General features: G+C 45.2%; 1 protein-coding gene across 2 annotated transcripts in view; it reads left to right on the top strand.

Annotated features, from left to right (window-relative positions):
* gria1b (glutamate receptor, ionotropic, AMPA 1b) overlaps positions 1–7918 on the top strand; it is a 45205-nt gene extending 37287 nt beyond the window's left edge. Inside the window, exons 15-17 of one of the 2 annotated variants that reach the window (XM_084683407.1) lie at positions 4133–4247; positions 5267–5401; positions 7733–7918. In XM_084683407.1, coding sequence (XP_084539533.1) covers positions 4133–4247; positions 5267–5401; positions 7733–7918 — 436 coding nt within the window. Of the gene's footprint in view, positions 1–3338; positions 3454–4132; positions 4248–5266; positions 5402–7732 lie in introns of both variants that reach the window. The other variant, XM_084683406.1, reaches the window with a different exon arrangement.
* The last annotated feature ends 12875 nt before the right edge of the window (positions 7919–20793 follow it).

Below are 20793 nucleotides of genomic sequence, written 5' to 3'. Positions count from 1 at the left end.
AATGATTGAGTGTCAAACTTCGCGGGGATCTTCTCATAAGACAACAGCAGCCATGCCTGTTGAATGTTTGGCTCCTTGGGAAGACTGTGAGTGTTAGCCTTCCCTGTATGCTACAGCCTGGAACACAGCATTTACGACCGTGGTCCATTTTCAATGTCCTTGTTATAATTCAAAACGTTCTTCTTTGTAATTCCTTATAAGTAGCTAACACAGAGCAGCGCGCAGCTAAACTGGTATCGGAGATAGACGCTACCTCGGGCTGGTCTGGATGTAAATTCTGGGGCGTGACAAAGATACAGACCAGAGCCAATAAGAGGGCGATCACCGGTAGCTTTGTTGAAAAGCTAGCGTTTTACAGCTACATTTTTTCTTTTTGAGATTTGAATAGGAAAGAGGTGTCAATGGACTTTGATATTCACGGTATGTTCATTTTACCCACCGACCTGTCGTTATTCAACTATGACAAGGTAAAATCGGTTTTGCAGTCAATTGCTCCTTTAAGACCAATTTATGCTTCTGCGTTTTTACGGACACGCACACAGGGAACGCCCTCTCCGACACGGAACTCCCTCTCCGTGCCCTCTCCGAGCCTCTCGCAGAGCTCTGCGTGCATCTCCTGATTTTCCTGACTTTCCGTCCGTCATTTTACGGATACCCCTTGGCTGTGATTGGTCCGTATTAAGAACTGCTTGAGTCAGGGGCGGAGGCAGGGTTGCCGTGACCAACATGAAAACAGAATCCTTTGACCGCCATTGTTGTAAGTTTTTACAATTCATATTTCAGCTAAACAGTACATGTAAATCAGCATCTGAATTAAAATGTGACAAGAAATGGGCAGTGTAGTTACTTATTTTTTTGATGAAACGGCTCATTTGTAAATTTGCTCTGACTTTTCGATAACCTAGCTAGCATCGCAGTGCAGCGCTATCTACTGTTCTGGCGGTGAATTACTTTCAGCACGCAGAGCCCGTCGGAGTAGTATGAATTCAACCAATCCGTCCGACTCCGTGCGTACGTCTGTCCGTAACGGAGTCGGAGAAGTATAAATCGGCCTTTACTAGAACCAGAGCCTGTTTAAGGAGAGCCTTGCCACTCCCTATTAAGCCCCATTGTACCGAATTTGGTTGCAGTTCCACCAGAGTTCCACTGGGGGTGATCGCGAGCGAGTGCATGTTGAATGGGAGTCTATGGAGCTAAACGGCTAAATTAGTCTCTTTTGCCTGATTGTCGTTGAGAAATCTCCGATTTGATTGTAGTTTTTGCATGTTCAACATGGATTATAGGTCGAAAGTTGAATGAACGAGTACTTATGTCCTTTTGATTTCTTACAGGGTGAGTCGTTGTTGCCTTTAACACGCTAGCATTCTGCTAATGAATGCTGATTGGTTAGTGAAGGACTGATACGACCAGAGCTGTTGCTTGATGGCATCCGAAGTGGAATCAGAATGTCAGAGCTTTAGCAACATTAGCAACAACATTAGCAAGCCCAAACTATTTCTAGCATGTGTATTGACAGGGAGAGCCTAACCTGTCAACTGTATTGTCGATGCCCTGAGAGAAAAAAGTAAGTGTCAAGAGCTTGCCGTAAAGCAGTAGCTCTGGTCGTACGATGTGTATGACGTCAATTACATTTTCAAAAGCTTTTTAGAACAGAAAGGCGACTTAAAAAAAATCTAACAGCCAGCAGTGTGTATTTTTTTTGCCTTCCCTTTCGAATTCAGAATTCAAATTACTAGACAAAATGTTTTATCCTGTTCAGAACCTGGAAGTTTCCCGAGAGTGGCAGTTCTCTCTATATTAGACATTCTCAGCTAGAACGTTGTATCTATGCGTCATTGCTAACGTGTGCAGACGTTTTGACGTTAGGCTGGCACTGAACATAAACCGTGTAACTGAACGTAAATAAAAATACAAGCAATGCAATCGCTAACGAGACAAACCTTTTGGCACCGGCGTTGTCTATGTGGTCCAAATATTGGCGGATCCTTAGAGGTGGGAAAATAAATAATAAATATATATATATATATATATATATATATATATGAGAGAGAACAATGGTTGTGCTTCAACTAGGCTCACTAGACGCATTAGCCATTACACAGGGACTCTGAAAACAGGGCGAAGAATTAGCATTTACATCTGACTAACGATTGAGCAATAAAACCTCCAAAAAAACAATACATTCTATACTTTAAAGCCTGTATTTGCTAAAAACAACAGTAAATGTACCTTAGGCTGATAGATAGTGGGTACACTATAAACTAACACACACAATAATTAAATACCATCAGCTCAAGCTAGCAACAGGAAAAAAACTTCATGATTTTGCGCAGGTGCACTGAAGTGGAAACGGGAACTGAATTCCCCTGAACTGTTTGCAAACTCTGGCAATGTTTAATTATCCTCACTGTGCAACCGTTACACGGTTACACATTACGGTACAAAATTATGTAGCCACCATAATGTCTCTTTTTGGAGAGTGAGAACAGAAACACTCAGTGTAGCTGAACCTTTACTGTAACAAAACTGAGAGTTTTTAATCGCGGTTAATAGTATAATCAGTTAATTGCTGCATCCCTTCTCTCTCCACTCCCTCTTTCCCTGCCTCTCTATTTCTCGTATTCCCTCCTTATCCCCCCCTCTGTCTTTCTCCCTTTCTTTCTTTGTCTCTCCCTCCCTCCTCCATTTCTCTCCCTCCCAACGGCCCTCGCTTTCTCCCATTCTCTTTCCCTCACTTCCATCTCACTTTCTTCCTTCTCTCCATATCTCTCCCTCCCTTCTCACTCCCTCTCTCTGTCCTTATCAGAAAGGGGTCAGGAGTTTACAGAGTGAAACAGAGTCTGAGTAAATCAGGCTGTATATTCGATATCCCTGATGTTGTGGATGGAGCTGTTAAACCATGTTCACTAACCAATAAGAATGTCTATACTCTCCCTTTGGAGAACTGTACCTCAGGCCTCCACATATGTAGTGTGTGGTATCTCCAGGCTTCACTGGACTCTCTGTCTCTCTCTGTAAAACCCAACAAGGTTGTAGACATGCGCAAAAAAAAAAAGCCATCAAACCAACTATTCTAATCTAATATGTCCGGCACATAAACAGTTTGACGTATACGCACATGTTTTTTTGATTGTTGTGATAGTAAACAGCGACAATCTGTTGATATGAACTTCTAGTTGTTTTCTATACATTGCTAACCTGCTGCGTATGCCCCCCTCCCCCCACCCTGACGGCTGTATATCTATCCCATCTGTCCTGTAACTCCCTCCTCCCAACCTGACGGCTGTATATCTATCCCATCTGTCCTGTAACCAACCCACCCCATCCCCCCCGTGAAGAAACCCAGTAAACCTGGCCGTGTTAAAGCTCAACGAGCAGGGCCTGTTGGACAAATTGAAAAACAAATGGTGGTACGACAAAGGAGAGTGCGGAACCGGGGGAGGTGACTCCAAGGTCAGACCCAGAGCCCCGCCCCATACCGGGGTGTTGGCTGGGAGTGGGCGGGGCCTCCAACAAGGGAGGGATGGGTGGGTGGGTGGGTGGGCGACGGGTGGGGCGGGTAACCGGCAATGCGAACAAACAAACACCTTGGCTGCAAACCCCCCTGCCTCCCCCTTCTCAGAGTTCACCCCTGACCCCTGACCCTATCCTGGTTGTCTGCTGTAACGGCAGGCTGCATGTTAGAACGTTCCATAATGTACAAGTTACAATTGGTTCCTACTAGACTCAAAGATCATTTGATCATTACTATTCCTACTTTTAGTTCTCCAGATAATAAAATGTTTTCAGTAACTCAGTAACTTCAGTAAATTGTCTGAGGTTGTTCAACTTGCCGGTTACCCAAAGTGATATAGTAATACACATCTCGCAGCAGGGAGCCAGCTTAGACCAGCTAGATGGAGTATTAATGCATATCACTTTGGCAGTGACAGTTTCTACTGTGTGTCTGGTGTTTTTGTTGTTTTGTCGTTGTGTAAACAACCTGTAGAACACATCTTGGTTGTGGTGGTGATGATGATGATGGGTGCTAATGTCTGCCAGCTCACTGATGATGATGATGAGAATGAGTGACATAAGATAACATAGAGCTAAATGTTATTTATGTTATCTCCCCCCCTCCACCCCCCGGAAGAATCCCAGTTAACCTAGCAGTGTTGAAGCTCAATGAGCAGGCCGTCTTAGACAAACTGAAAAACAAATGGTGGTACGATAAAGGGGAGTGTGGCAGCAAGGATTCTGGAAGAAAGGTCAGTCCACGTGTTGGTCCTCTCTTTATACCCCTCGCCCCCACCCCCCCCTCCCACCCCCCTCACTCCACTCCAGCACCCCTACAGCTTCCTGCTCCAGAGACGCCCCCCCCCCCCCAACCCCCCACCCCACAGCTCTGTCACGCAGCATGCAATTGGACTGATGGGGCCAAAACAAGCCCCGCCCAAAGCACAGATAGTACATGCATGGTCACCTGATGCACACAAGTCCCGCCCCTTCCTGTGATGCCATGGGTGCCATGGCCTGACCAGCCTACTGCTTCCTGAATGAGCTTATCAATAAAAGACTAAGAGATCAAGTGCGTCATTAATCCCATTGGCTGATATATACCATAACAATGATCAGTTATTTCCTGATGGTGTATACCTCTAAACTACTAATTCACTGTCGGAGATCCGCAACGCTATCTTGCTAACGCTAACAGCCAGCTAAAATGTTTTGAATACAAATCAATAGTATATGAAAGTGATTAACGAAATAAATTTAGCAGTTTAACCCACCATGTCTCTATGTGTGTGGTACCATGAGGTAAAAGTAAACTATTCCCCAAAATAGTCCCTCAGCTAGTCCTCTAACTATGCCCACAAGTTCTCTAGCTAGTTAACCAGCCATGTTGAGGGTGAGTGAATGATCAGCTTGTACAGTGCATGTGTGCATGCCATGCTCAGTCAGAGAAGCTGTGATGCTAGCAGCTAACTGTTCTGTAGCCTAGACACACAGATGAATATGGAGACATGACCTGCTAGTACAAGCTAAATTGTATCCAGATACTTGCTTGTAGACTGGTTTATTTACTGTCAGACCAGGTCTCCCTTAAAAATGAGATTTTTAATCTCAATCTCTACTGGTTAAATAAAGGTTAAATAAAATTTAAAAAATGTGAAGGAAAACGATGTGCCTTTGTGTGTGTTTGTGTGCGTGTGTGAGAGTGTCTGTGTGCATGTAATGCATTCTGCGTACTGATTGGTTCCCTGACTCACGTCCTGTGCTCTGATAGGACAAGACAAGCGCCCTGAGCCTCAGTAACGTGGCGGGGGTGTTCTACATCCTGATTGGAGGGCTGGGGCTGGCCATGCTGGTCGCTTTGGTGGAGTTCTGCTACAAGTCTCGTATAGAGTCACGCAGGATGAAGGTAGGAGTGTGTGTGCGTTTTTTTGTTGTTCTCTTTGACATCATAACCACGTGGTTATGATGTAAAAACTGGAGCTACACCAATCTACGCACCCCAACCACCTCTGTTGCATCCCAGGCATCATGCTACATTGTGCTCTGGGGGGTGAGGACTCGTGGCTCAAACAGCCTAGGGGCCCTATCTGGCACCCAGCACATGTGACTTTGTTAACAACGCAACTATCATTCCTAGTTTGCACTCGATGCAAAGCGGGCTTTTCCCTCCACAGACGCACGTCGGTAAATTAGGGAATGACCTTGCGCTCCAGGAGGTGGCCTAGCAAAAAAAATTGCCGTGTTCCGGCGCAAACATTCCCTGGTGCTATTTTGCATTTTTGTTTCAGTAAGACAATTCCACCACAGATCAGGGAAAACTCAGGAAAAAAAGTCTAAAGTCAATGGCGCATTATTCAGATGCTATTTTAAGGGCGCATGCTTGGCCCGTGCGCACTGCTGGCGAGGCCAGGGTCTATCTCCTGCGAAGCTACGTTACATTATTTTGATTTATTGTATGGCTGTGTTACATTTCTTTCATGTCAATGGTTACAAAGATTTTCATGAGAAATCTCTACGTATGTGAACCTGATTTGTAACAATTGTGGCATTTTCCTCCCACGCCTGTTTAACCAAAGCTAATTTTGGTGGGTTCTTCCATCTCCATTGAATTAGAATTTGGTTTATTCGCCATGTAGCCTATACACAAACACAGAATTTACTGTGGCAGGAAGTTGCAAACAGTAAACATATAGGGGTCTTAAATTAAGTTAAAAAGTACAATAGTTAAACCAATTCTAAGAACTAAACAATAAAAAAATATAACAATTAAAAAAATAAAGTATATATAAAAATAAGAATAAGAATTTGAATGAGCAGTATGAGTGGGCAACTTAGTGCAATGAGAAAACTGCTCTGCCTTTCCGAGACAATGTCACTTCTCTATGCCCTGAAGAGAACATCTCCGCTTGGTTTATTGCACGTTACGCCCAAACCACACCCATTAGTAATGCAGCTACTTCAGACCAACCCATTTTAGATTTCCGCCAGGCGCAAAGTCAATTATCCCGCCGGTATAATAGCAACAGCGCCGGAGTCCCGCCCACAAAGTTACTTGTGCTATGCGGTTGATACTTGTGTTTCAGATCGTTAAAATAGGGCCCTAGGTGTTTAAACTGTCACATACACACAGCTTTTTGTTACAGCAGACAGACAACAGAGATTGGTGGGGGGCATAGGGGGATGAAAAAGTGGGGAAGAGAAAGAGAGAGAAGGACAGAGAAGAGAGAACCCTAGGGAGATGGGGGGGGAGGCAGACAGAGAAAAAGAGGGAGAGGGAGACATAGCGAGCGGGAAGGAGAGAGAGGGGGATGTCTGTGTGTGTGAGAGAGAGAGAGAGAGAGAGAGAGAGAGAGAGAGAGAGAGAGAGAGAGAGAGAGAGAGAGAGATAGATAGAGAGAGAGATAGAGAGAGAGAGAGAGAGAGAGAGAGAGAGAGAGAGAGAGAGAGCAGGGTTGAGCAGCTATTGAAGTGAGAAGTTTGAATGATTTATGAACACTGAGGGTGTATGCAGCACAGAGAGGAGCCATGCAAATCATTAGCTCTGCTTTCAGCCCTACAGGCTTTCATTATGTTAAACTGAGAAGAGCACAGGACGTGAACGAGAGAGAGAGAGAAGAGGACGGGAACGAGAGAGAGAGAGAAAGAAAGAGGGCAGATATGTAGATAGAGACAGAGAATAGACAGGGAAAGACAGTGAGATAATTCGTCATGGATTCAGGATAATAATAATAACAAAATTGAATATACATTTTTCTTTACTCTTATATGGCCTCATAACCATAACTTCATAACGAGATAAGGATGAATGAATCTTAATCCTTTCGTCTCCTTTCCTCTTCTCTACTTCTCCCCTCCTCCCCTCTCCTCCTCCCTTCTCCTCTTCGCTCCCCCTATCCATCTCCTCCCCTATCCTCTCCTCCTCTATTCGGTCCTCATTTCTGCCCTTCTCCTCTGCTGTCCTCCCTTCTCCTCACCTCTCCTTCCTTCTCCTCTTCTCTCCTCCCCTCCCTCCTCCCTTCTCCTCTCTTCCCTTCTCCTCTCCTCCCTTCTCCTCCCCTCTCCTTCCTTCTCCTCTCCTCTCGTCCTCCCCTCTCTCGTCCTCCCTCTTCCTCCCTTCTTCTCTCGTCCTCTCCTCTCGTCCTCTTTTATCCTCTTATGTCCTCTCCTCCTCCCTTTTCCTCACCTCTCCTCCCTTCTCCTACCCTCTCTTCTCGTCCTCCCTTCTCCTCTCCTCCAGGAAATCATCGATGCCGCCATGCTAAGCTCCACCCTCAGCAGGATGACAGGTGGCGGAGCCACCGGAGGGGGAGGGGCCGGAGGGGAGAACGGGCGTGTCCTGGCACACGACTTCCCCAAGGGCCCCCAGACTCTGCCCTGCATGGGCCAGGGGGGCGGCATGGGCCTGGCCTCCTCGGGCATGTGACTGCACCCACCAGGAGCCGCTCCGACCTGGGAGGGGAAGGAGGGAGGGTCACGGGGGGTGGGGGGGTGTAATATAAGATAGAAAAAAAGGTTTATAAGTGTTGCACTCTGGCATTCTGCTCACCTCACTGAACTAACTGCCAAATGGGTAGACTGACAGACAGTCAGTTATCTGACTGGCTGGTTATCTGACTGACAGCCTGACTAGCTATATAACTGTCTAATATAATTGACTGACTGAATGACTGACTGACTGGCTATCTGGCTGGCTGACTGGTTGGCTGGATTCATTGAGGACAACAAAAAGCATCAACATGTCTTTTCTAGAGATACAGTTTTCTCACCCTCCTCTGCTGCAATAACCAAGACCCTTAGAGAGGAGTTCACCTGTTTTGTAAACACCTTTCTTCCTCCCTTGCTTCCTCCCATGCTTCCTCCCTTCGTCCTTCCTTCTTCCTCCCATGCTTCCTCCCTTCTTCCTCACATGCTTCCTCACATGCTTCCTTCCTTCTTCCTCACATGCTTCCTCCTATGCTTCCTTACATGCTTCCTCCCATGGTTCCTCACATGCTTCCGCCCTTCTTCGTTCCTTCTTCCTCCCATGCTTCCTCCTTTCTTCCTACCTTCGTCATCCCATGCTTCCTCCCTTCTTCCTCCCATGCTTCCTTCCATGCTTCCTCTGTTCTTCCTTCCTTCTTCCTCCCATGCTTCCTCCCTTCTTCCCACCTCCCTGTCCTCTATCCGGAGGGTATGCTAGTGTATTTGCACTATGGCAGGCCTGTGTGTCTTCACCTCAGTCTCTCTGTCTTCTAGAATCAACTTCATGTTGTCTGCCTTATGCTAATGTTCTAACAATCAAGCATTTCTAATCCCAACCCCCACCCCTTATTACCCCATGTAGCCCTGCTTTACCCCACCCCCCCTCACCTGTCGGCCTGTCTTTCTGTGAGCGTCACCCCCATCAACTGGTTACAGTTAATTTGTTGTTTACAAGTAAACAAGCTGATGTTTACATGGGTTCAGCTTGCTGACAGGGAAGCTTATGAGGACTGATTGGGTCTCCTGGCTCTGGAGAGAGATGATGAGGGATCATGAACAGGACCACCCACATGTGCTGTAATCACTAAGCTTTCAGTTCAGTTCAAACTGAAAGACAGTTCTTGTAGAAAAGTAGTTTTGAATTATTTTGCGTTTTATTAAATACGAAGAAACTGTATTTCATGAGGTTAGATGAGAGACAGAACTCTGAAAGCATGAAAGACACAATTGAAAGCCAAAAGAAGCCATTTGTAAAAATAAAAAAAGTTGGAAAAAAAAGCATAATTTGATTACAGATGTATTCCAAATTCACTTACGGGTATTCAAAATGTGTTTCTGTTAAGTTACAACAACTAGACGTTCAGCCAGTGTCACATTGTGAACGTTTTAAAAGTCTGAAATGGGAGACAGATTTTGAACAGTGAAATTGGGGGCGGGACCTTCCACCCTTGACCCCTCAAATTCTACAACATCTGCAACTAAAGCTACCTGGGTCATCCTACTCATCACACAGAAATACACCCGCCAGTTACAAGCCTGCAAATTTATTTTATACGCTTGCAAATGGTTTCTTACAACATAACGGCTTTTCAATTCATATTTTTCAAGCTTTCAGAGTTATGTCCCTATTCTCACCTCATATTATTTTCATTTTAGATTGAAACTCACTTTCTGAATTGACTGAACTGAAACAAGATTGACGCTTGATGGTTTTTCTGTGAGTCATTTTGCAGCATGCAGGTTTCAGAGTTGTTTGTTTTTGCAATAAAGATTTGTTCAAAGCACAATAATCCTCCTAAACTGGACACACAGTGAGGTCTAAAAGGAACAGGGTTGGAACCTAACATTTCTGAATTTTAATTTGTGTCACAAAACTGAAATCATGTTTTATACTTTCTAAAATATGATGTTTGTAAGATATGGCTCTGTGTATGAGACATGCTCAGAGATGTCATGTTGGTGTGGTTCTAACTTTACAGCTTTGTTTAAACCAGGTTGAATTGGATTTGTTTTGAAATGTCCCTTTATAACCTGGACTCTTCCTCTGCTGATGTTTGGTAAAATCTTCAGTATGACAGAGAGAACTCCTCACCTGCTCTACCCACCTGCCTGTCTGTCTGCCTACCTACCTGTCTGTCTGTCTACTAGTGTTGTTTTTGGTGGCCTGTTTTAGTTTTAGTCTTTGTGTCAAGCTGTCATTTTAGTTTTTATTAGTTTTAGTCATGTTCATACTCTTTTTAGTCTAGTCATGTTTCAGTCGACTAAAAGTCTGAGCATTTAGATCTTATTTGAGTCAGAATTATCCATGACTATTTTCATCTAGTTTTAGTCGACAAAAACTATGACATTTTCTTCTAGTTTTAGTTGATGAAACTGATGACACATAGTCTAGTTTTAATCAAAACTACTTTAGAAGTAGTCTAAGCAATAATCTCGGGAGGCATGTTAATGCCAATAGCATTTGTTTAAATGTATGTATTGGTCTAGAATAAGGTATTCAAAGTCATGCTGTTGTTTCCAAATTCAGTTCAGTGTGATTGCTATGTGAATGACAAAACTAGCTACAGTATTTGGCCGACAAGGAATGCTTAGTCAGTCAGTCAGGTAGGAACTAAGAACCCACTTTACACTCTCTCACACAAACACATACACACACACACAAGTCACACATGTTAACCCACTTTACATTCTCACTAACAAATATACACACACACAGTCTCATTCATTTTCATCTCAAGTGGCTTACGTTTAAAGCTAATGTTAAAATTAGACACATTAACCACAGCCTCATGAGTTGGCTAATAATAATAATTTGACTAAACGAGACAAAATAAAGTTATGACGTTAGGTCAATGAAAATGAGACATTTTAGCATTGTTTTTATTTTGTAAACCACATTTAGTCTCGTTTTTATTCATCAACAATATCGCATTATACATTTGATAAAAAATTCTCACATTTACGTTGCGTCTCGTTTTTGTCACGTGATAAAGGTTGGTTGACAACGATATTTAGTCATAATTTTCGTTGTCGAAAGCAACACTACTGTCTACCCAACTGTCTGTCTGCCCACCTGTCTGTCTATCTGTTCACCTGTCTGTTTGTCTACCTGCCTGTTTGTCTGACTCTATGTTGAGGTCTGGCCCCAGAGAGACAGTGACAGTGGGGAGATGTGTAAGGGGTGGGTGAGTCATGTGTGTGGGGGCTGGGGGTGGGGTAAATAACAGTGCTCTGTTCTGAATAAACTTTAGACTTTTCTAAACACATCCTTGTGGACATGTGAATGGTTGTTTGGCCCAGTCTGCAGACTTAACCCTTGTGCTGCCTTCGGGTCACATGACCAAAAGGTTCATAACGAAACATCGTTGTGTTTACCCAATTTTACCCAATACAAAAGCAAAAAAACATTTTCTTTTAACCTTCGGAATGTGGGGGGTCTGAGACAGCCCAACGGTTAAAAGAAAATGCTTCATTTTGTTTTTGTATGCGGTAAAGTTGTTGCAAACGACGGTGGGTCACAATGACTGATGGGTCAGAATGACCCGAAGAGAACACAAGGGTTAAAGATATACAGGAGAAGAGCAAGAGAAAGACTACACATTACATCCTTGAACTCTGACTGCTTTGTTTAAAAGCTGTGCTCCCAGCATACTGCACTCTACACCAGAACAATAACAGTCACATTTGTGATCTTACACATTAAAGCTCTGCGGAACTTTGTCTCAACTTATGGATCAGCCCTCATGTCTCTACAGAGTGATTGAACACATGACCCTGAGGTGAGGTGAGGGAGGAAAAGAGGGGTGAGGGAGGAAAAGAGAGATGATAGGAGGGAGAAGAGAGGTGATGGGAGAGGAATGGAGGGGAAGAGAGGCGAGGGGAAGAGGAGTGAAGAGAACTCAGAGGTGAAAAGGAAAAGAGAGGTGAAGAGAAGGAAGAAGGCAGGGAGTATATAGAAGGACAAGAACCAGGAACTGAAGAAAAGAGGGAAAGGAAAGGAAAAACTCACATATTCATATCTCTGACTTTCTCTTGAAAAAGTCATTTCATGACTCTATTCATCTCTTTCTCTCTTATTTGTATTTTATTCATCCTTCACTCTTGACGTTTTACTCGTCTAAACTAAAATAAAAAACTGTCATAATGCTCACGCTTCAGAGCATATAGGACCTTCTGTTCCTCCACTCTGCGATCCAGGGACATCATACGATGTAACAACTCATTACCCCCTGTCAGCGAGGGAGGGGAGAGACAGACACACACAAAGGAAGCAGCAATTAGCCAGGAAGGCCCTAATTAGGAGGTCCAGGCTCATTAGGCTGCACTGTTCGCTCATTAAAACTTTGTGGAGAGCTCTTGTGTCAGAGAGACAGAGGGAGGAGTGGAGAGAGAGAGAGAGCTGGTGTGCTGCTCTGTGAGTTTGGGGTGACCTCCATCTGGGAACATCCTTAGTTGTCCCAGTTTGAGCAACAATGTAGACTAACCTGAAGCCACGCTGCCAACCAGTTTCCAACTGAGTACTGAGAAGTATTACAGAGTAATACTGAGCATGATATAGTGTATTGGGAGTACTGAGGAGTATTAGCAATATTTATGATTTTGTATACAGTAGTAGTGTGGTCTGCTCCCCACAATGAGATGAGAGATTAAGCAGATTCTTATTAATGTAACATTAATAAGAAATTCAGGGCCTCATTTACTAACAATGGCGCAGTATACGCTGCGCCTATGCTTCCTCATCCACCCTCAACCTGCGATTTTATACCAAGTGTGCCCTGTTTGTAAATAGCCTGCATCGTTAAGTCAGTCTTTGCAAACAATTAACGCCTGGAAACAGGCGCAAACGGCTTGATAAATTAGGCCCTCAATGGGCATTTCCATTTTTCACAAACTTTCTTATGCCCACACACACTTTCTCTCTCACACACACACACTCTCTCCCACATAGGTATCAGAGCAGCTCTCTACAAAGCCCTAGTCAGTGGTTAAGTGGTGGTTCTAACACAGCCTTATCATCCCGGGGGCGAGGAGGCAGACAGAACACCACAATGACAGATGAAACACTGAGAGAGAAGGGAGAAGAGGAGAGAAGGTAGGAGGAAAGGAGGGGGAAGGGGAGAAGGGAGGAAAGGGGGGGAGGGAGGAGAGGGGGAGGGAGGAGGGAGGAGAGGAGGGGGAAGGGGAGGAAAGGGGGGGAGGGAGGTGAGGAGGAGAGGAGGGGAAGGGGAAGAAGGAGAAGAGGGGGGAGGGAGGTGAAGAGAGGGGGAGGGAGGTGAGGAGGAGAGGAGGGGAAGGGGAGGAAGGAGGAGAGGGGGAGAGGGGGAGAGGGAGGGAGGTGAGGAGAGGGGGAAGGGAGGAGAGGAGGAGTGGGAGGGGAGAGATTAGATATTGCTAACCACTGAGACAGAGGTTTGAGTTCAGAGCCAGAAATGACTTCCTCTGTTGTCATGGTTTCCTGTGGGAAGCCAGTGTGGGGATCGAACCCAGGTCTCCCTCCAGACACGCCCCCTCCCACCACACCAAGAGTATCTTCTTGTCAGTTTATTAAAGACAGTCAAAGAGGCTTACATACTCCACTCCTACCCACACACACACATATACAGATTCACATACACACACAACACACACTCGGGCACACACAGTCTCACAGAAACACTCACACACTCATGCACACTCATGCAAACCTCACACTTACACATACAAGCATATACACAAACTCACACATACACTCCACCCATTCTCATTTACACACATATACACACACACACTTGCAAATGTATTTTCTCTCACACACTTATACATTCTCACGCACACACAAACATATGCACACATACAAACTCACACACTCTTACACACACACATACACACTGAACACTAACTTACACAAACTCAAACACATGCATCCACACGCACACGCATGCACACACACGTGTGTATGATGTGTGTGTCTGTGTGTGGTGACTATGAATGTTTGGTTTGTATGGTGGTGAGTGAGTGCATGCGTGCGTGCGTGCTGAATCACTAGGTCTAATAGATGTGTAGGTACCCCCAAGCTGTGTGAGGGTGCTTGATATGTAGAAGGACAGCAAAGTGCCCCGTTCTGCTGGCTCTCGTTTTGTCATTCGCTCATTCTCCTTTCAATCCCTGTTCTCACTATCTCCTCTCCACTCACACACACTTTGAGTGGGTGGCATTGCACGGGATAACAAAAAAGAAGCACGTGAATATGCAGTTGCGTGTACAGTCGTGGCCAAAAGTATTGGCAGTGACATTTTGTGTTTGCAAAGTTTGTTGCTTCAATTGTTGTGATGTTGAGTCACATTGTTACTCAATTATTGCGCAAAGTGATCAGATGGATTTTAAATAAAAGCTTCATTGGCCCCCCCAAAATTAACTATATCAGATAAACCCGCGTTTCACCGTTTTTGGGCCCTGGCATAAAATGACAGCTAATATAATTTCACTAAGTCATATCATCAGCACATGGGAAAGTGTGAACTAGTTCTGGTCAGATAACTCTTCTAATTCTGATTGGATTTTAGGAGCACATTGATTTCTGTAAAAGAGGGGAATATTTACAGATCTTGATTATTTTTTTTAAATAAAAGCTTTTAAAACCTATGTAATGTGTATTATTGTTTTCCAGTATTCCATTGAAATGTGAAATTATCCACAAATACTGAACCAGCAAACTTTGCAAACACAAAATGTGTCACTGCGGATAACTTTTGGTCATGACTGTATGTATGTTCTGAGTTTACTCCCCACACCACAGTCTAGATAGGATTGGTCTAATTTTACACCTCTCCAGGAACTGACTGAAAATAATCTTCTTCTTTATGATGTCTCAAACAAGTTTGGTTTGGACTTCCTCCAGAGAACCCAGTGTGAGAAAAAAAAAAAAAAGTTATAACTGAAGAAACCTAACGCTGACTGCATGTTTAACGGAATATGTTGAGCGCTTTCTATCACAACCAGCCTGCCCTTCTAGCAAACCCCAGAAGGTGTTGCCATCATAACCAGCAGCGGGGTGAGCAGACATGGTGCCAGGTCACATGACACTATAATGAATCCATGCTTCCTTCTTCCTGTTTCCTCAGGGATCAGTGAAGATCAGACCCCCACCCCTCACCACTCGATTGAGGCAACGGCCCCGGGGGATGTATGTGGTATTGCATTTCCGATTTGCTACCTGACTCGCCCGGTCGTTTCTATTCTATTAACTCCAGTCAACTCCAGTCAAAATATAAAACTATCTCCCCGAAAAAAAATTGTTCGGTTCTCGAACCTGGCTCATACTACTAGCTTTTTCATGGAATAATTTTTCCAGATTTTTGCTAAATTGGAAACCAATCCGAAATGGCTAAACTAGCACCCCATTTATTTGCTTACGTTAAGAAAAATTGCCTGGAAACGTGCACGCGGATACACACAGGGTACGAGCACAAAAGGGAACATCAGCAAATCGCTGATTTACCTGAGCTGAATGAGAACAAGGAGAAAGGACTTGATAATCTACAATTGCCTGCCTTTATTGTAGCAAGTTTTAGAAATGGTTGCACACATACATTACGGTGGTTTGTAGAATTAATTTCCGTTATTTTAAAGCAGATTTAACCATTTTGTAATGAACGCTACTATGCTTATGGCATGACAAACGTAATTATAGCCTTATATAATCAGTTATGATATCGTGGCATGTTACGGCGTCATTATAGATTGTTGACATGTTATTCTGGAGCAAAGGCGAAGATGTATAAATCATGTCTGATAACCACAATATTGTTATGGTCATTATAACATATATATATATGGTGAGTTCAGGTAATGTGGGACATCAGGTAAAGTGGGACAGGTATGCATTTTGATGATTTAATATGTGCATATGGAAGAACAAACTTGCCATATTTACAAATAAATGAATGAATAAATAAATGTCCACATCCATGCATTTAGACAGAAAAAAAAAAATATATATGTATTAATTAATGCACAATTGTCAATCAATAGTTACATATATTTTACATTTATGTATGTATTTGTTTATTCATTTATTTATTCATTTATGTATTTATTCATTTATGTATTCCTGTATTGATTCATTTATGTATTCATTTATTGATTGAATGATTGATTTCCCTTCTGCTTGATTGGGGGCTATAACAGATTGTTTATCTCGCTCTTACACACAGGACAAATATGTTGGTTTGACAATCAACAATCAGGATTTTTTATTTTTAAATGTTTACATTTTGAGAATTGATCGGATATCGTTTTTATCGGGGTAAACACATGTTTGGCCGGTAAGCGTAGTGAAGTTGGGTGGTAAGTGATAGCCCACAACTAATTTAGTCAAATCTTTATAACATGTTTGTTTATCCAAATATCACATATGGTGAATTAATTCTTTGTTTTCAATGAGGTCGGCCAGCCTGGCCATGTATGCTATGTTGTCCATGACAGCAAGGATGGATGTAAGGCTACATAATCAAATACAAAGCAAAGAAAACGATAAGCCTATGGTTTATCAAATTCTGCTACAGGAATACTTTTGTTCCTGCGGCAATTGAGGTTTTAAATAATAATAAGAGGAGAAATGTTTTATTATGCAATAGTTAGTTAAATACAAGAATGGATATGCATGTGTTTGGTTCAGCCTGTCATGATTTTATTAACCGGTATATTTTTCGCGTCTTGTATGTGTTTTTTCTGGACAACAAAATTCTATTTATCTGTAAAACAATTTTACCTACAGGTATGAAATAAAGCTACCTTGACCTATTTTGATTGACACATTTCATAAACATATTGAGATGAAGAAATACAGGAATGAATGAATGAATCAATCAATGTAACGCCAGAGCCTTCTGCAGCTAATTAGGACAATCGGCTACAGAGTATTAGGACAATCGGCTACACCTGTGTCTTGTTTAGTTTTAGTATTTAAGTGTCTGTTTGTGGTTTGTCCGGTGCAAAGTCTTGATCTTGATTTGCAGTTCAGTCCGAGCCTTGGTGAGTAACTTCTAAGTTCTTGTTAAGAAACTTCTACTGTTGCTGACCTTAGTTTTCAACCCCGTTTTTGGATCTCCTGTATTGCCCTGTCTGCCGTGTACCGAACCTTGCCGAGCAGATAGACAGCATAGAATTGACCACCATCTGTGTCTGTACTGTGGGGATCCGGGTCATCTGCGTCTTTCCTGTCCTGCACGGCGAGGCAGAGATGGGTTGTCTGTCCGAGATGCGGTGAGTAAGCCTACTCCTTGTCAGGACATATCCAGTCAACAGTTCTAGATTCCAGTATGTGTATCCTGGGGAGGTTCTCACCACCTCGTCTCTGCCCTCATAGACTCGGGCTCGGCTGGGAACTTCCTCTCCTGGACCGTCGCCACGGAACTAAACCTACTTCTCGTTCCGTGTTCCACGGAGCTCCGGATTAAGGCAATTGACGGACAACCCATAGGCTCCGGAGCCGTCACTCATCATACCGTTTCTGTTCAGTTGCAGGTAGGAGCCCTCCACTAGGAAACCCTGCCCTTTTTAGTTATTGATAGCTCTGATTTGCAAGTGGTGTTGGGTTACCCATGGTTACGGAATCACAACCCCTCCATAGCCTGGGACCAGGGAGCGATCACAGCGTGATCTTTTATAGGAGATTCATGCGCAACTTCAGTTCTGTGGCCGCACCTCTCACTGCCCTGCTCAGGGGTGCATCGCGCAAGCTTAGTTGGACAGCGAAGGCGGAGGGAGCCTTCATCCAGCTCAATAGGTTATTCCCCCAAATGCACCCATCCTGTCTCACCCTGATCCTTCTCTCCCTTTTGTAGTCAATGTGGACGCCTGAGTCCGGGGTAGGGCCTGTGCTGTCCCAACATGGTGGAAACCCAGCTAAACTACACCCCTGCACCTACTTTTCACGGAAGCTATCACCCACTGAGTGGAACTGCGACGTCGGCAACCGTGAACTACTTGCAATGAGGCTGGCATTTGGTGAATGGCGTCACTGGCTCGAGGGAAGTAAACACCCCTTTACGGTCTGTACTGACCATCGCAACCTTGAGTATTTTCATACCGCCAAGAGGCTGAACACACGTCAGGCACGCTGGGCTCTGTACTTCACCCGTTTCGATTTTACCCTGACCTAAAGACCTGGAAGCATGAACACCAAGGCGGACGCTCTCTCCTGGCACTTCGATGCACCATTGTCACCGCCCACTGAGGGGTACATCCTACCGCGTGCCAGCCTAGTAGCTCCAGTCCAGTGGGACATAGAAGAGACCATCCGTCAGGCTCAGACCTCAGATCCGACCCTGGCTGCATGTCCTCCATCGAAGGTGTACGTTCCTGAGTCGTTTGCTCTCGTCTCCTCTCTATGGTTTACACCACACTTGCCTCAGGACACCCGGGGATTCGGCGGACGCGTCCCCTCCTGGAGCGTACCTACTGGTGGCCATCTCTTGCTAAAGATGTGACCTGTTTCGTCAGTGCTTGTACTGTGTGTGCTCAGGCAAAAACACCACGACAGCTCCCTGCCGGTTTCTTGGAACCGCTCCCAATTCCTCTCCGTCCCTGGTCTCATAGCGATTTGATTTTGTCACGGACCTGCCCAAGTCTCAGGGTAATACCACTGTCCTGGTCGTTATCGATCGGTTCTCTAAATCATGCCGGTAACACTCTCTGCCACAGCACCCTACGGCCATGTAGACGGCCAAAGCCCTGTTCCATCAGGTGTTTGGGTTCTACGGGCTACCAGAGGACATTGTCTCGGACAGAGGGTCACAGTTTACTTCCAGGGTGTGGTCCTCCTTGTTCAAACGCCTTAACGTCAATGTCAGTCTCTCTTCAGGCTACCATCCTCAATCGAACGGACAGACGGAGAGGATGAATCAAGAACTCGGTCGGTTTCTCCGCTCCTACTGCAGCGTCAACCAGACGGACTGGAGCAGGTTCCTCCCCTGGCCTGAGTATGATCAAAATTCCCTGACAAGATCCTCAACGGGCATCACGCCTTTTCAGCGTGTCCTTGGATTCCAGCCTCCATTGTTTCCATGGTTGGGGGAAACCTCAACTGTGCCCGCGGCGGATGACTGGCTGAGACGCAGTGAGGAGGTTCTGGCAGGCGGCACATGTTCGCCTCCAGAGGGCGGTGCCAGCCAAAAAATACAGGCTGATCGGCGGCGGCGCAAGACTCCCGTATATCAACCGGGGCAACGAGTCTGGCTCCCCACGAAAAACATCAAGCTGCGGCTGCCTTGCAAGAAGCTAAGTCCCAGGTTCATTGGTCCTTTTCCTGTCCTGAAGCAGGTTAACGCTGTTTCTTACCGTCTGCAGTTACTCCCTCACTACCGGATCTCGCCTACGTTCCATGTTTTGTTGTTGAAACCGGCTGCACCGGTTTTGGACCTTGACGCCTCGGATACGTCGCAGGTCCTGTGGCTCCTCCTCCCCCTTTGCTCCTGGATGATGGCCTGGCTTATGCAGTACAGGCTCTCCTGCGCTCTCGCCGTAAGCGAGGTCAGCTCCAATACCTGGTGGATTGGGAGGGGTATGGTCCTGAGGAGCAGTCCTGGGTTCCCAGTCGTGATGTTCTGGATCCCGCCCTCATTGCGGACTTCCATCGATCCCATCCTGCCTTCCCCGCTCCGCGGGGGCTTGGCTGGCCTCGGGGCTCTCCGGAGCCGGTTAGGGGGGTACTGTAATGCCAGAGCCTTCTGCAGCTAATTGGCTGTCACGCTCTGCATCCCCGAAGTATTAGGACAATCGGCTACACCTGTGTCTTGTGAAGTTTCAGTATTTAAGTTTCTGTTTGGTTTGTCCGGTGCAAAAGCTTGATCTTGTTTTGCAGTTCAGTCCAAGCCTTGTTGAGTAAACTTCTACTGTTGCTGACCTTAGTTTTCTACCCCGCTTTTGGATCTCCTGTATTGCCCTGTCTGCCGTGTACCGAACCTTGCCTGTCTAACCATTCTAATAAATCTGCGCTCGGATCCAACCCCGTCTGGTATATCATTACAGAAGACTTCGCCTACCATGGATCTGGCAGAAGTATCTGCCATGCGTGCTGCCCTGACCGCCCAGGGAGGGTTACTCAGGGAAGACGATGCCAAGTTGCGCCTTGTCGCTCAACGCCTGGCGGAGATGTCGGCGCCTCCTCCCGACCCTCTTCCTCCGGCTCCAGTGGCTGCTACGCACGTCCATGTGGCAACCCCAGAACGATATGACGGAATGCCTGACCGATGTGAGGGGTTCCTGCTCCAATGTTCTCTGTTCTTCACCCACCAACCATCCCCTCTTCCAAATGACACCGCCAAGTTAAGTGGAAGTGGGCAACCGCTGCATGGAACCGCCAGGGGGCTTCCACCGCTTCCTTGGAGCAATTCCAGGTCCGACAGGTCTTCGATAACCCCAGCCAGGTTAAGGACGATGCTGAGAAGCTGTTCACTCTGCGACAGGGAGATCAACCCTAACCCTTTCCGCATCCTGGCAGTGGCTGGAACAAGACGGCACTGCGTACGGCATATCGACGAGGGTTTAATACCACCTTGCAGTCTGAGTTGGCCTGAGATGAGAACCTGGATCTGGATGCATTGATGGCACTTTCCATCACCCTGTCTGCCATGTACCAAACCTTGCTTGTCTGACCATTCTAATAAATCTGCGCTCTGTGCTGGATCCAACCCCGTCTGGTAGATCATTACAATCAGTCAATAAATGAATATATAACTGAAACTGTCATGGAAATTTGAGAGAATCAATCGTTTAAGCTAAGTCGGGTGAAGTACAGAGTTAATGTTTATTTGACGTAGGTTTAAACATAATAATGTTACCAACACAACATCATCA

The sequence above is a fragment of the Hypomesus nipponensis genome, chromosome 20 (genome assembly GCF_054491055.1).
Source record: "Hypomesus nipponensis isolate SF chromosome 20, ASM5449105v1, whole genome shotgun sequence".
NCBI lineage: Eukaryota > Metazoa > Chordata > Actinopteri > Osmeriformes > Osmeridae > Hypomesus > Hypomesus nipponensis.
This window is presented reverse-complemented; position numbering and strand designations above follow the sequence as displayed.